Source organism: Lotus japonicus, chromosome 5, assembly GCF_012489685.1.
Source record: "Lotus japonicus ecotype B-129 chromosome 5, LjGifu_v1.2".
In the NCBI taxonomy this organism is placed as follows: domain Eukaryota; kingdom Viridiplantae; phylum Streptophyta; class Magnoliopsida; order Fabales; family Fabaceae; genus Lotus; species Lotus japonicus.
Window position 1 is genome coordinate 32,807,172 of NC_080045.1, and position 14,943 is coordinate 32,822,114.

A 14,943-nucleotide genomic window follows, 5' to 3' on the forward strand; every position below is an offset into this window, starting at 1 on the left:
GCGTTGGAATCTAGTAGTCCATTAACGTCACATCCAACTTCGTAACTATCATCACTCGCACAATGAAATCAATCTCCTACTTAGTCACCATTCGAATTAAAAAACGACTTATGTCCTTATTTCTTGTCCTTCACTAATCTTATCCCCTTCAACATCAAGTTATCAACAACTTATAAGATAATCCTCTTCTTAATATCTAACAATCCATTATTATCGTCTTCTTCCTTAGAACTTCCCTCACTCAAACCTATTTACACTTACTGAAATCCCTAACACTTCGCACAAATCGAGACTTATCCTCTAGAAGATTAAATCATAACTATACCTCAAGGGACTTAACTAGCCATTTTATCATCCAATCCTTCAACATTCTGGGATTTAACTGTTATCGTAGCCGCTAACACCACTAAATCTCTTATGTGTACATGAATCTCAGCTCACTAGGTCAACCTTAGCCCTAGGATTCTCATTCAACTTAGTAAAATTCACTTGTTAACCATAATATGCATCATCAAAATCCATAACAAAGTTTCATCCACTCTTAAGCTCTAAGAAACTTGATCAAACATAACAACTTCAAGTATTCATCTTAATACTAACACTTTCCTTTTTGTCACTCAATCACCATCTTGTCAATCAACCTCTTAATCTCTCAATCAAATTCTGACAAACTTCGAGTCGTACACACCTTAGATAGACATTCATAGATTTAAAGCCTAAACCTTCACCAAGTTTGGTCCTCTAATGACCTTTAATCCTTCAATACTTCTTAAATGAATATCCGTTTCTTAAAAACTATAACTCCTTCACTTACCCAACGACCTGATAAGTGTCGTCATGCTTCCACACTCACCCCTTGGTCCTGATATCCATAATCATAACTTATTATGCTAACATCATTCAAATCTTATCACATGGTCATTATGTCCGCAACCTCATAATCAACATCAATCGATCACCAACCTTAACACTCCACACAACCCAGAATTCCCTTACTTCAAGATCTCTCTTATACTACACCTCAATGGTCTTAACCCGAAACTCACCTTCAGGTCTTCAATCTTCTAAGATTCAACTCCTATTGTCACACCTACAACCATAAGATCTCCTACTCGTACGTGATTCTCGGCTCTCAAGATTCAATCTTAACCCTAAGATTTCAATCCAACTTAGTAAATCTCACTTAGTAATCTCAGCATATTTCCTTGGAATCCATATCACCAACCTCAAGTATTCAACTTATGCTAAAACTTTCTTTCTCCAACTTAATCATTAATTCAACACTTTTCAAGCAAAAATTCATCTCTTAAGACTATAATGTCTCCACATATTAATCAAACGCTTAGCGAAACTTATTGCTCGAACTCGACTATAACAATCTAGTTCAGAGTTAATTCTTCTCACTCTTGCTACCATCAAGGTATCATCTAAAACCTGATTAAATCCAACTTATTTAGTCTCTAACAACTCCCCTCAGCAATCACATAACCTATGACTTCATAACTTCCGAGAAACTACTTAATACTTTTCCAGCACTAAATCTCTTGACTTGGTCTACCTCTACTTGGAGTAATCACACGAACTAACCAGTTAACGTCTATACGACACTCATCAACTTCCAAAGATTTAAATCTTAATCTTTCACAATCAAATGCTTAACACGAACTCTCCTCCCAAATCCGACTAATCCTCAATCAATTCAAATTCATCTTACACATCCTTCTATCAAGGTCCATTATCAGCTGTGATTCCGAATATCACCCCCTCAATATTAGGTTGATCAGGCCTAATACATCGAAGGTGGAAATTTAGAAAAACCCACTGGAACAGACAATGAGTTCCTAACATTCAGCAACCACAAATATCCTGATATCAAGTTCCTAACGATTCCGCTACGGAACCACACACCCTCAATCCATGTAAAAGATTAATCCTTCCTCGTCAATTGAGTCAAAGGTCCAACAATCTTGGCAAATCCCTCAATGAAGCGTCTATAATATCCAGCTAAATCCACAGAACTTCTGATCTCTGTCACCATCTTCGGTTGCTCCCAAGCCAAAACAGTCTCCACTTTCGCCGGATCCACAGCTATGCCCTCCTTCGAGATAGCATGGCCTAAGAAATTGACTTCCTCCAGCCAGAATTCACACTTGAAAGGGTTCGCATACAGCTTTTTCTTTCTCAACACTTGTAAAACTTGGCGCAAATGTCCTTCATGTTTATTCGCGTCCTTCGAATAGATCAATATGTCCTCAATAAACACCACCACACGCCGATCTAAGAACTCCTGAAAGATGCGGTTCATGTAATCCATGAAAACAGCAGGTACATTCGTCACTCCAAACGGCATCACTAGGTACTCGTAGTGTCCTTAACGTGTCCTGAAAGCAGTCTTCGGTATATCCTCAATCTTCACTCTGATCCGACGATAGCCTGACCTCAAATCTATCTTGGAAAATACGGTAGCCCCTCGTAGTTGGTCCATCAAATCATCTATCCTCGGCAACGGGTATCTGTTCTTGATCGTCGCCTTGTTCAATTGTCGATAATCCACCCACGATCTCGACCTTCCGTCCTTCTTCTTGACTAAAAGCACTGGCGCTCCCCATGGTGAAACACTCGGTCGAATGAATCCCTTTTGCCGAAAGATCCTCTAACGACTCCGCTTCAAAACTAAACGCCCTAAAATCCTACGATTCGTACCCATAAGGAATTTCCCTGAGATCCTAGCTTCCTTATCAACGCCTCGGTAAAACAACTCCCTAGCTCCGCGTGCTATTCTAGATCTCGTGTAACCTCTATAGTTAAATCACGAGCAACTTCGAATAAGGTCCTACTAGGGATAATAATCATAGGATCATAGTCTAAGTAGTAAATACAAGTTAGGCGCGTCACACTCGCTTGAATATAAAAGAGTAAGTTATTCTAGAATACGAGAACAGTTAAAATATTACCATCGTTCCCACGTTCTTCCTCGTTCGACTCCTCAACTCTTGCTCCTCCCTTGATATGAATCCTTTCCTCTGTAGCAAGTTGTTTTCCTTTCCCAACATTCCCTGATGATTCGCCCCTGAGTGCCTTGCAATCTTGGGAGAAATGTCCCGGTTGGTTGCAATTGAAGCATAGACTTTCTTTGGTCTTGCACTTACTAGCATAGTGCCCTACTTCCCTGCACCTGTAACACGTCACTGCTCTTCCCGAAGTCTTGTTTCATGTCCCTTCGGTAGCATCATTCCCTTTCATCTTACTATCAGACGTTTCCTCCTGGGGTGTCTTGCAGTTCACAGCTAGATGCCCCTCTCGGTTACACTTGAAGCATCTCCATCCAGTCACTGAGCACTTGTTAGCAAAATGCCCAAACTTTCCACAACGAGTACATGTCACACCTTTGTCACCAATTGGCTCCCCTCCAGTATCAGCAGTCGTTGGTTTGTAGACTCTTGAGATAAGATCTCTTCCCTTGAAACGCTGATACGGTCCCCACTGATGGTAGCTCTCCCTTCTGTTGTAGCCTTGAGATCCTGACCTCATTGGTCCCCCAGCTCCTGTTCGGTTCATTCCTCTTTGTTGATACATCGCCGTCGCCATCAATCGTTGGTGATGCTCACGTGCAGCCTCTTCAGCGCGCATATAAGCGTCTTCCGCAGCCTGGTTCATCATTGCCTCGATCAGTGTAGCTATTGCCCCCGCCATCCGGTTAAGGTCCACCATCCTATATCTCATCAAACGTCCGATTAGTACTAGCCATACGGTAGCACTAGACAAACCACTCAATCCGATTAAGTAGTAACGCAAACACTTAGAGCGAAAATCGCTCTGCAGACAATCAATTTTTACTCTTTGCAGAGTCACACAACCTAGCACAGAAGACCTATTCCCCAAAGACTCCCGAAAGACTCGACTAAGCTCTGATACCACAATGTAACACCCCGATTTCCAGGTGTCACTTTAGTAACCAAAAATAGACTTTACGCTGAAAACAGGTAATTTTTTTTTCGTTTTCTTTCCTTTAAATCAAAACGATAAGGAAGTAAAGACAAAACCCAACTACTAAACTAACCAACATACATCAAATATAAACATGTACAGCCTCAGCTGCACTCCCACGTCACGCGCACTCGCAGTGACTCCAAAGCAGTGTGCCCGTAAGCAAATATATACAGACCCAGAAGTGTAAATGAGAAAACTATAATTACAAACCACTAGGAGAAAGTCGGCCTCAATATGGCCTAAGCAAAGACCCCTATGGTCCAACTGACTCACTGTGATCCCTCAGTAAGAGAACCACACGAAAAGTCATGCGTCGGAAACCTACCCGATCCCAAAAGCAAAACGAATCAGAGCTCTACACAAAACATGACGCCTGCCCAAACCTAACCTCCCAGTGCCAAACCCACAACGATCTGAAGTCGGCAAGTTGAAGCTCAACTCCATGCGCCATAGAACTCCTTTCGTCAGACGTCCACGCTCGTCAGTCCGGTCCTCCATGACCCTTCCCCGATACGTCGCCCGGTGACCAGCAACATCGATCACCCAAGCGGTGGGGCATCCCGATCCTGCAGCTCATATTTGATCCCCCCCCGAGGGAGAGACCACCGAGAACCAGTCGGCCATCGACATCTGGCAGCAGGCCGACCGCCCAAACACAAACATACAACCAAAGCCATGGCGCTAGGGTCAACTCACAGCAATAAGTACATATACACTCAACATGTGACAGGGTATATATATAAGTTGTTATATAAGCATATAAGTAATCCTAGCATGTTATGGCTCTAACATTGCTTCAATAAACAAACAGCACACAGTCTCAGTCAGCATGAATGTATGCGTGAAATGCACAATATGAATCCGGATTTGTGACGCGTTCCCGTTCGCCACAAGTGAAGCATTTTCACTATGGATGGACCATTCCCGTTATCCATCCTGGATGAAATCCATCCTGGATGAACCATTCCCGTTATTCATCCTTGGTGAACCATTCCCGTTATTCACCGAATGATGAACCATTCCCGTTATTCATCATTAATGCAAGGTGAACCATTCCCGTTATTCACCATGATATGCACAGGTGAACCATTCCCGTTATTCACCCGATTGAATGCAACGTGGTTAGCCAAACAACGAATCGCCCTTACCACGAAAGTGTCTAGCGCACAACCCAATCTCAAACAACCCAATGAGTTAGTGTCGGTCAATACAACACAACTCGGAGTAAGTGTCGGTCAATACAACACAACTCCATCCACAGAATACACAAGGGTCTAGTGTCGGTCAATACAACACAGCCCAAACAACAAGAGCACCAGGTGTCGGTCAATACAACACGGCTCCACAACACTCCCCAAGAGTACTAGAGTACTCGGTGACTTTCAATCATCACCATAGCTCACCTTAGTGGCTTCCCCCAATTCCGATAACTCTCCAACCCACAACAAAGTCGACTTTTCCCCGTCTTTCGTAAATATTTTCCCCTTCAGTTCTCCTATGCTTAAACGTTAATAAAAATTGTTTCAATTCGAATTAGTCAAGTTATGAGTTTATTTCTCAAAGTCTAAGTTTCCCAAGTCTTTAGTTTTTCAAAGCTCTATCATTCTAAGTTTTCAAAGATCAACCACCCAAAATACATTTCCCGGAGAAAGTCTAAGAATTCCAACATATGGCTAAGTCTCAAACCCCACATTTGGACTTGCCTAGGGTTGTTCATCCAACCCGAAATATCAAAGATCACCAGATCAATGAATCTCCACTCCGAAATTGCGTCAAAACGCTCAATCCAACAAAAGCACAACATCACAAGTATGGAAAAGCATCATAACATCAACTCATCATCAAAAACAACATCAGATAAAACATAAGTCGAATTTATCGACGCCTATCATGCAGTCATAGCTAATATATAGTAAGTTGCCCTAACCTCGAGCTGTTCCAGCTTCGCAAACAAAGTTCTCCTCAAACAATTGCTCTGAGTCTTCCAAAGTTCCCTCAACTGAACCTCGGAGAAAAACAAAGCAGAATCCAAACAAAATCGATTAGTTCGATCGCAAAACAATACATAAACGATAGACAAAGCATTAAAGCTTCAGAATAGGACAATCAGGTACGAAAAGACAAGTTTTCGAAAACGAAAAACTCCCCCCCCTTAGGAAATAGCCCACGGCCATAAGGAGAAAAGAGCTTCGGCTCTTTTTCTTCGATCAAATCAGTTTACAAGGTAGTTTTAGGGTAAAACTAAGGCAAAGAAACTGTCAGAACAATTTTCGGACAATCGGGCCGAAATACGACTACGCAGGGGCATTTTGGTCCAAAATAAAGGCTCAAAACTTCAAAGTTATCCGTTCTGAAAACAAATTTGACAGCAATGATCCTCATGACATCCGTGACAACAAATCCTAAAGGCACGAAGTCAGATTAAGTCTTTTCGACAATAAAGTTTCGAAATGTGAGACAAAAAGAGTTTTGAGTCAATTTTTCAGATCCTGGACAACTGAATCGCAATCAGAGTTTACTGACAGAGGTTTTAGACTCAGGGGAACATAAGGAACATAACCCAAGCGAGAAATCAGAGAAATCGGACAATTTTAGAAAAAGCTCAAAACTTAGAGCACAGAAACGACTTCAGAAACTCAGCAGAAACAGAAATCAGAGGCAGGATTCATGATAGTTACCTCGATACCTAGAAGTAGGGACGAACTGCACGAAGATTGGTCAAGATTTCGCGAAAAATTCTTCTCCTCCCCTCCCCTTAGAACTCGCGGCCAAGAATGGGTGAAAATGGCAAGATTTTTGCTTTTTCGCCTATTTATAGGCGGGTGAAATCGCGGGAAAATGAAAATTTCGCGATTCCGATTTTTGCAGCACCATCACCGTGGAATTCTAAGAGAGATTCTAGCGTCAGAATTCCAAAACTCAAAACAAATATCTAGGATTTGGGAAAAACGATATCGAAAAACTCAAAAGCGGTGTCGGTTAATCTGCCCCGAAAAACTACTTTTTGCTGTGATGCTCAAACGACAAAACTTCAAACTGAAGAAAGATTGGAAACGTCGAAACAAGTCTGACTACGCGGACGGAATCTTCGTTAGAAGTCCCGAATAGAAAAAGTCTTCATCCATTGCTCGAAAATAGGGTTTCGGAGCAAAGCAATTAGCGTCGGCGGACATCCGAAAAGTGAAACCTGTCGTGCGTACAGTCCAGAGTTCCGAAATGAAACGCTGGTCGATGGAAAAATAAAGAGAATCTTTAAATTTTCCGAGAGTTCGAAATCTCACTCAAAACGTTGCTTTAAGAGCGAAATAGTTTATTCTGGACACGCTCGCCCTAAGGCAAGTGTGCAGACGACTCGCACTAACTCCGAAAACAACTACGCAACATTCCTCAAGCAATTCCTGAACTTTCTTCTTCATTAATCTTCCTCAAATGTCAAACTCCTGTCACGCTTACACTGATTCTACGCGTGAGTCGGAAACTAGCTTGTTCTGAAAATCCAGGTCTTACACCATGACCTTTGGGCCTCCCTTCCCGAAGCCCAACTGGCCCATTTAGACAGACTAAAGGCGTCAAAGCCCAACTCCACCTCTATAAATAGGAGGGGAATACCAATTGTAAGGGACTCTTAGCTCATTTGAGAAATAATAGCATCGAAATTCAGTTATATTTTCTCTCTCTAAGCGGTTAGAGTTTCTCTCTCTAAGAATTCACATCACTCTCCTCACACTTTGGGTACTACCTTTCCTCTCTATGTTCTAGCACGGAACATTTGGCGTCGTCTGTGGGGAGCGGTAGATTTCTATTCCCAGACTATGTGGATTGTGATTCAGTGGAGTGAAGCCTGCTTTTCTGTACGATTTTCCTCATCAAGACTTGGTTCTCGGGTTATTGTGATTTGATTTCGAAAAGTTCGATCCTCTAAGAGATTCTCCGTAATTCGAAGGTTTTTGGCGGAATTTTCGTTTTCATTAGCGAAGTTTGATGAAGACGCCTTGCCAACGACGTGGCAACGACGTCTCTTCCTCGCGCACCGCAAGGAGCGATAGAAAGCAGAAGCACGTCGAGCGCTAAGTGGCGACTTGAAGATGCAAAATGAGTGTTTACAGGAGCAGTTGAGGTACTATCACCTCCGGTAGTGGAATCAAGAGGAGGAGGAAGCTGCGGCTACGACCAGAACCAAGCCTTTCTCGGCGGCAGTACGAGAGGTGACTGTACCGGATGGCATGACGAACCTCGTGTTGGAGGCGTACGACGGAAAAACCAATCCAAAGGATCATCTGTCTCGTTTTGATGCGAAGATGGCGAAGTACGCGGTTTCCGACGCTGTGAAATGCAGGATGCTTCCATCAACGTTTCGAGGCGCGGCAAAGGAATGGTTCACGAATCTGCCTCCAGGATCCATAACTAAGTTCCCGATTTCTCATCAAAATTCCTTGACCATTTCTCTGCGAGGACGATCGAGGATCTGTTTGATATTCCGCAGGAGGAACGTGAAACCTTGAAACAATATGTGAAACGATACAGTGTCATATCCGCGAGGTTCGAGGAATTGCAGCCACGCGTGTGCGTGTGCGCTTTCAAAGGCGGTCTGTCCCGGGGAGAATTTTATTGCGAGCTGAGTAGGGAGCTGGCATGCTCAATGGTGGAAGCCCGCGCCCGAGCGCAGGACTACATCTTAAAAGAGGAAATTGAAGCGCACAAGAGGAAGGGCGAGCGAGCGGCAAAGGTGTCGCTAGCAAGGAAAAGGATACAAGACAAGGAAGCAAGTCACGAGCAGAGGTTTTGGGAAGCTGGCCGGTTCATAAAGAAGAATAAAGGACAGCCATTCCGCCCGAAAACGAGGGATAGAAAGCACTGGTGCCCCCGCCGAGAAGCGAAGGTAAGCCAGCGAATGAGGTCGCAGGGATGCTCAAACAAGGAGTTAGCAAAGTTACTTCTCGAGGCGGAAATTGAGAACAGGAACAGAGTCGACGAGCGCAGAAAAAACCCCAGAAGCGAGGCAAGGAATCCGCTGAGGTGGTGTGAGTACCACAAATTAGAGGGCCATAACACCACCGAGTGTTTCATGCTGAAGGGTCGAATCAGGCAGCTGATCAGGGCGAAACGGCCGCAAGAGACGAAGGGGAAGGAATTTGAAGAAGCTTATAGCGGCGAGGGCGGAGGAACAGTTGAAGCAACGAACACAATCGCTCGAGGTTTCGAAGTTTGCAACGACGTATCGGCGGCGGGCCGGGAGACAGTGGGGGCGACAACATCGGTACAGGTGTATCCAGGACCATTTGGGTGCCCACATCCAGACATAGTGATGTCGACCGCGGATTTCAAGGGAATCAAGGCCCATACGGACGATCCGTTAGTAGTAATGGTGAGAATAAAAGGTTTCAATGTACATAGGGTGCTTTTAGACAAGGGCAGCTCGGCGGATATAATCTATGAGGACGCATTCAGACAGATGGGGCTGACGGACAAGGATTTAAAGCCATACACGAGAAGTTTGGTAGGTTTCTCCGGGAAGCAAGTTCAGGTACGTGGCTACGTAGAGTTGGATACAGTTTTCGGAGTGGGCGAGGACGCCGAGCTCTTGAGGATAAAATATCTGGTCCTACAAGTCGCGGCAGCTTATAACGTCATCATAGGGCGAGGTACCTTAAATCGCCTCCATGTAGTGATATCTACTTTGCGGAGGGATAGGGAAACTGGCAGTAGACCAAAAGGGGGTGAGGAAGTGCCATAGCCATTGCCTCAACCTGTATGGCAGAAAAGGAGCTGGCGACGGGCACAGGTGCCATGAGATTGGGACGTCTGAAGGCGGTGAAGGTGAACAAGAGCGTTTGGGAGCACAGAGCCAGAGCGACGGCGACGAAAGGAAGGGGAGGAATCAGGGCGAAGAATCTTGTAGGATAGGGGAAGGCAAGCTCTACGCTCAAAAAGATAATGAGTGGTATGACGAGAACTGGGACATGAACGCTACCAGTAGAGGAATACTGGCAATCGAGCCTAGACTCACCAAGGAACAAGAACAACGCTTGAGTGAACTAGTAGAAGATAACGTTGACCTCTTCAATTGGGGGAAAAGAGGAACTGTTTGTGGGGAGCTGCCTGCATTTGCTTGGCCCCCTCGGAAGGCAGGAAAGGGAGAAACTCATCGTCAGTCCGGGAATGAAGGAAAGAAAAGAGTAGAAGGAAGGGGTAACAAGAGCGAGGGCGAGCAACAAAGGGATGGGGACAGAAGACCAACGAAGTCAGCTCGGCCCGCCAATCGCGAGGAAGGACAGGGACAGATCCCTCGCCACGGCAGAGAAGGCAAAGAAGGCGAGGAAGACAGGATGCTGGGAGTAATTCTCTGATTGAAAAGGAGACCAAAAAGCAAGGACCAAAATAAAGATTCACTCTTTTTCTCCGACACGAGAGTTTTTTAACGAGGCATCCCTCGATGTAAAAATTTAAACAAATCAAATACAAAAGGATATTCTTAGCAATACTCCTAACTATCGAACTGAGACGGCAGCCTGGTGGGAAAAATTCCCTGAATGTGGCGATCCCAACACGACCTTGATGTCTGGGGATCGCTCCGGAAAGTCCGGCGCTGACCGTAGCCCCTACAGGCGACGTGTGCGGATGAGCTTCCCGTCGCCACCCGTTGGCGGCGTGCGCGAATAAAGCTCCTTATCCAAAGAACCTCCCCGAAATTTGGGCGAGTCGAGTCTTCCTGAAACGCGGGAAGCATTTTTTAACTAGGCCAAAAGTCTCGGGTAAACTCATATGGCCATTGGGCCCCGAGCAGCTGTAAGTCCCCACCTAATAAGGCTGGAGGGGCCGTACCTGCTCTTACGGGAAATATTGGTGCGAACAAAAGCCTCGGTAAAATACCGAGCGAAAGTCCTAGTTATACGTAGCACACTCTCGAAAATTACTCATGCAAAACTGGGAGACTAACACTAAAAACAAGTGCTAAGCGGCGATCAACGAAAGGCGAAGATAAGTAGAGGGTCGCCCGCCTCGCCCGCTTAACTATCCTTCGCTCATTTAATTATTCATTTATTCCTTCATTTATCTGTTTGTGTCGTGACGATTTACTAACTCGGTTATTTGTTTGCTCGTATGATTCATAATGATGCATGTCAAAACAATTCAGGAAACAAAACTTTTATTCAAATATTTGACTTTATACATTCAAAAGGGAGGATCTATTCTCATTTTCCTACATTCTTTGCGTTGTTCTGTCCTCTCATGCTCCAAACAGTATTGCCTATACTCTAGGTTGCACAGTCTTCGGCTCAGCTCCAGCTTCTCAGGACCTTCTTCCGCCGTCTCCAGAGCTGTTTTCACTGCTCCTGTCTCCTCCAGCAGATCCCGCTCCCGCCGGCAGAGCTCTTGAACTCTTCCACGAAGCAGGGGAAATTTCTGAGGATAGCGTCCATCTTTGGACTCAAATCCATTCCCAGCAACTTGTTAGTCAGGTCGTTGATGACCCGAGGTTTATTCTATGTTTATCGAGTCATTTTTGCCTCTTTATTCTTCTTTTTGAGTCCTTCATTTAGTGTTGAGTCAAGTTGGGTCCCTTTATAGTTCATAATTGCATTTGCATTAGTTTAGGCATTTTTAATTTATTTATTTGGTCTTTTTATTAGTTTAGGTTTGAGGTTAATTCTTATGTTCAGATTTGAGCTGAAATCTAGAGAGAATATGAGAGTTGATTGCATATTAGGAGTTTTATTTGATGAATTGAATAGATGATTTCTGAATTATTGTGATTAAATGAGTGGATCCATGAGTTACATTGGTGGAATGATGGTTTGTTAAGATTCCTTGAAGGTTTCAGGTGTTTTTGATGGCTAATGAAGTTGATTGAAGATCAAGTAATGAGCCATGATGATAGTTGAAGAAGAAGTTACAAAATTCGGAGAAGAATCTGATGAGCCACGCATGTGCGCCACCTGTGCCACGCACATGCGTGGCTGTTCTGTGAACGAAGGGGGGAATCTGGTGAAGACCACGCATGTGCGCCCCTTAGGCCACGCACATGCGTGGTGGTTCTGATGGAAAAAGCTGAAGGAACGTGGAAGCCACGCATGTGCACCGTTTTGGCCACGCACATGCGTGGTAAGCAGACCTAGGAGCGTTTTTTGACAGATCATCCACGCATGTGCGTGGAGGAGGCCACGCACATGCGTGGCGGGCCGCTGGAAAGTCTATAAATTAGGATTTTGTGATTTCTTTTAGGTATCTTTGCATTTTTTGAGCAAAACTTAAGTTTTAGTTTCTTGGAGCTTGTGGGAGGCTTCTTGGCACTCTTGATTCAGGTTTTTGCTCTTTTAATTTGCATTATGAATTTCATAGCCATGCTTGGCTAGTTTCTCTTTGTATTCTGGGTGAAGTGAACTTTAGTTTTGATTATGGTTTAGACTTCTCATTTTCTTATATGAATAAAGTTTCTCTTCCATGTTTCTTTTCTCTGAATCAATATTCTCTTGAGTGCACACAAGTGTTTTGCTTTCTTCTTGCACAACGGAAGTTGGTGAGGATTAAGGGACTTGGGATTAGATTGATTTGTTTGCTATCACTTAGGAATAAGGGTAGAAACTTATTGTGTTGGCCTGAACTTATAAACTTCATTCTTCAATTGAATTGACTAGGCACTAAGGAATTAGGTTTGGCAAATGAAATTGAATGTTTTACTTGATTAAGGAATTAACAAGTAGAGGTAGAGGCTACATCACCATGGATAAGGATTCTAAACTTCATATAAGAACTTGATTTGAGAAACATAATTGGACTAAGTGGAGTTTTGCCCAGGGTACTTCTTTTCTGAATTATAATTCTAACTTTTATTCACAAGTGTTTTTCACACAACCAAACTTCAAACATACATTGCTTTTCCTTTTACAATTCTAAACATTAAAAGTCTTTGAACAATTTGATAAACAACTATCTCTGTGGTTCGATATCTTTATATTACTTCGGGCAATCCGTGCACTTGCGGAATTGCTATCAAGTTTTTGGCGCCGTTGCCGGGGATAGTTGAGTTTTATCAAACATTCTTGGATTGTTTTTGTTTCGAATCTTTGTTACTTGCTTGCTTAAATCTCTGTTGAGTGAATAGGTGCTATTAACTGTTTGTTAGTTTATGCGAGGTTCAGTTGATCCTAAGTCATTACTATTTAATCCAGAGATTGACCGTACTTTCCATCGCAGACTTGCACAACAGAGGAGACGCACTCAGACTATTAACATGGCCGCTGAAGAAACACCAGCTCAGATGGAAGCAAGGCTTCGTGCTGAGATCACTGCTCAAGTTGCTGCCCAGACTGAAAGAGATAGGCAACTTCGAGAAGAGCAGGAGGCTCAAAGGTCCTTGAGGGACATCACTGCACCTCGTGTGGACTACAACTTTGAGGGGAGCATTGTTGTACCTCAAGATGCCCCTCCAGACTTCCAGATCCCACCACACTTCATCACTTTGGTCAGTCAACACCAGTTTGGTGGGAGTGCAAATGAAGATGTTCATGGACACTTGGAGCGCTTTACCAGACATTGCTCCACACTGAGAAGGAATGTCAACCTGGACACCATCAGGTTAATGTTGTTTCCTTTTTCTCTCAGGGATGTTGCTGAAGAATGGTTGAGAACACAACCATTGAGGAGTATTACTTCTTGGGATGATTTAGCTGAGAAATTCACAACTAAGTTCTTCCCCTACAACCGCATAAGGAAGTTGAAGCAAGAGATCAATTCCTTCATCCAGCTGGACTCTGAGAATCTCTATGAGACATGGGAGAGGTTCAAAAGACTCTTGATGAAATGCCCAGGCCACAACATCTCCACTGCTGACCAAGTGGAGAAATTCTATGCAGCTCTCAATGACTACACCAGAGACAAGTTGGACACAGCTGCAAGCGGAGCCTTTGATGCTCTACCAACCCAACCAGCACTTGACATCATAAACAATTTGGCTGCTAGAGCTGCACATTCAAACAATGATAGGCAGAACCGGAAGGGAGTTTATGAGGTTGAGACTCTTGATGCAGTTCTTGCATCCAACAAAAAGCTTGCACAAAAGGTGGATGCCATGGTGAAGAGGCTCGAATTTGGGCAAAGAAATGCTGAGGATGCTGAATTTGATGAAGAGGTTAAGGCCATGGGGAATTATCAAAATGATCCCTACTCCAACACTTATAATCCAGGTTTGAGAAATCATCCTAACTTCTCCTGGAGGGACCAAAACAACTCAGGAGAAGCTAGTGGTTCAAAGCAATTTCCAAATCAGAGGCAATACCAGCTGAATCAAAGGCCTCCACCACCTCAAAATCAGGGGAATGGTAAGAAGAGTTCGGAGGAGATTGTCACTGATTTGGCCCTTACTAATCAGAGTTTCATGAATGAGACCAGGGGTTTCATGAATGAAACTAGAACCAGCTTCAAGAATCATGAGTCCTCCATAAAAAATTTGGAGACTCAAGTTGGCCAAATTGCCAAGGCCATTGCTGAAAGGTTCCCAGGTACGTTTCCTAGTGACACTCTTATTAATCCTAAAGACTCTAAATCTGAAAATTGTTCTGCTGTCACTCTTAGGAGTGGTAAAACTTTGAATGAAATTGAGGAGTTAGTTGAAAAGAAGAGTGTTGAACTTGAGAAAGTGGTTGAGAAAGAAAAAGAGGGAACAAAAGTGAGGAAGTAGTAAAAAACAAAGAGAGTAAGGATTCTTTTCCTGAGAAAATAACTTGCAAGGTACCATTACCTAAGGCTTTAGTGAAGAAAAATCTGGAAAAACAATTTTCAAAGTTCTTACAAATTTTTAAAAAGTTGCAAATCAATATTCCTTTTTCTGAAGCCTTAGAGCAAATGCCAACCTATGCAAAGTTCATGAAGGATATTGTATCTGGAAGGAAGAGATTGAGTGAGGTGAATGAAACAATTATGATGACAGAGGAGTGTAGTGCAATTGTCCAGAGA

At 43.6% G+C, this 14,943-nt stretch overlaps 1 protein-coding gene across 1 annotated transcript; it reads left to right on the forward strand.

Annotated features, from left to right (window-relative positions):
- The first annotated feature begins 13,222 nt into the window (after positions 1–13,222).
- On the forward strand, positions 13,223–14,668 carry LOC130719454 (uncharacterized). Its single transcript, XM_057570082.1, has one exon. The coding sequence runs from the start codon at positions 13,223–13,225 to the stop codon at positions 14,666–14,668; it is 1,446 nt and encodes a 481-aa protein (XP_057426065.1).
- The last annotated feature ends 275 nt before the right edge of the window (positions 14,669–14,943 follow it).

Bases quoted from the DNA above. Each gene is read 5' to 3' on its own strand.
- LOC130719454 (XM_057570082.1), top strand. From the start codon at position 13,223: ATGGCCGCTGAAGAAACACCAGCTCAGATGGAAGCAAGGCTTCGTGCT.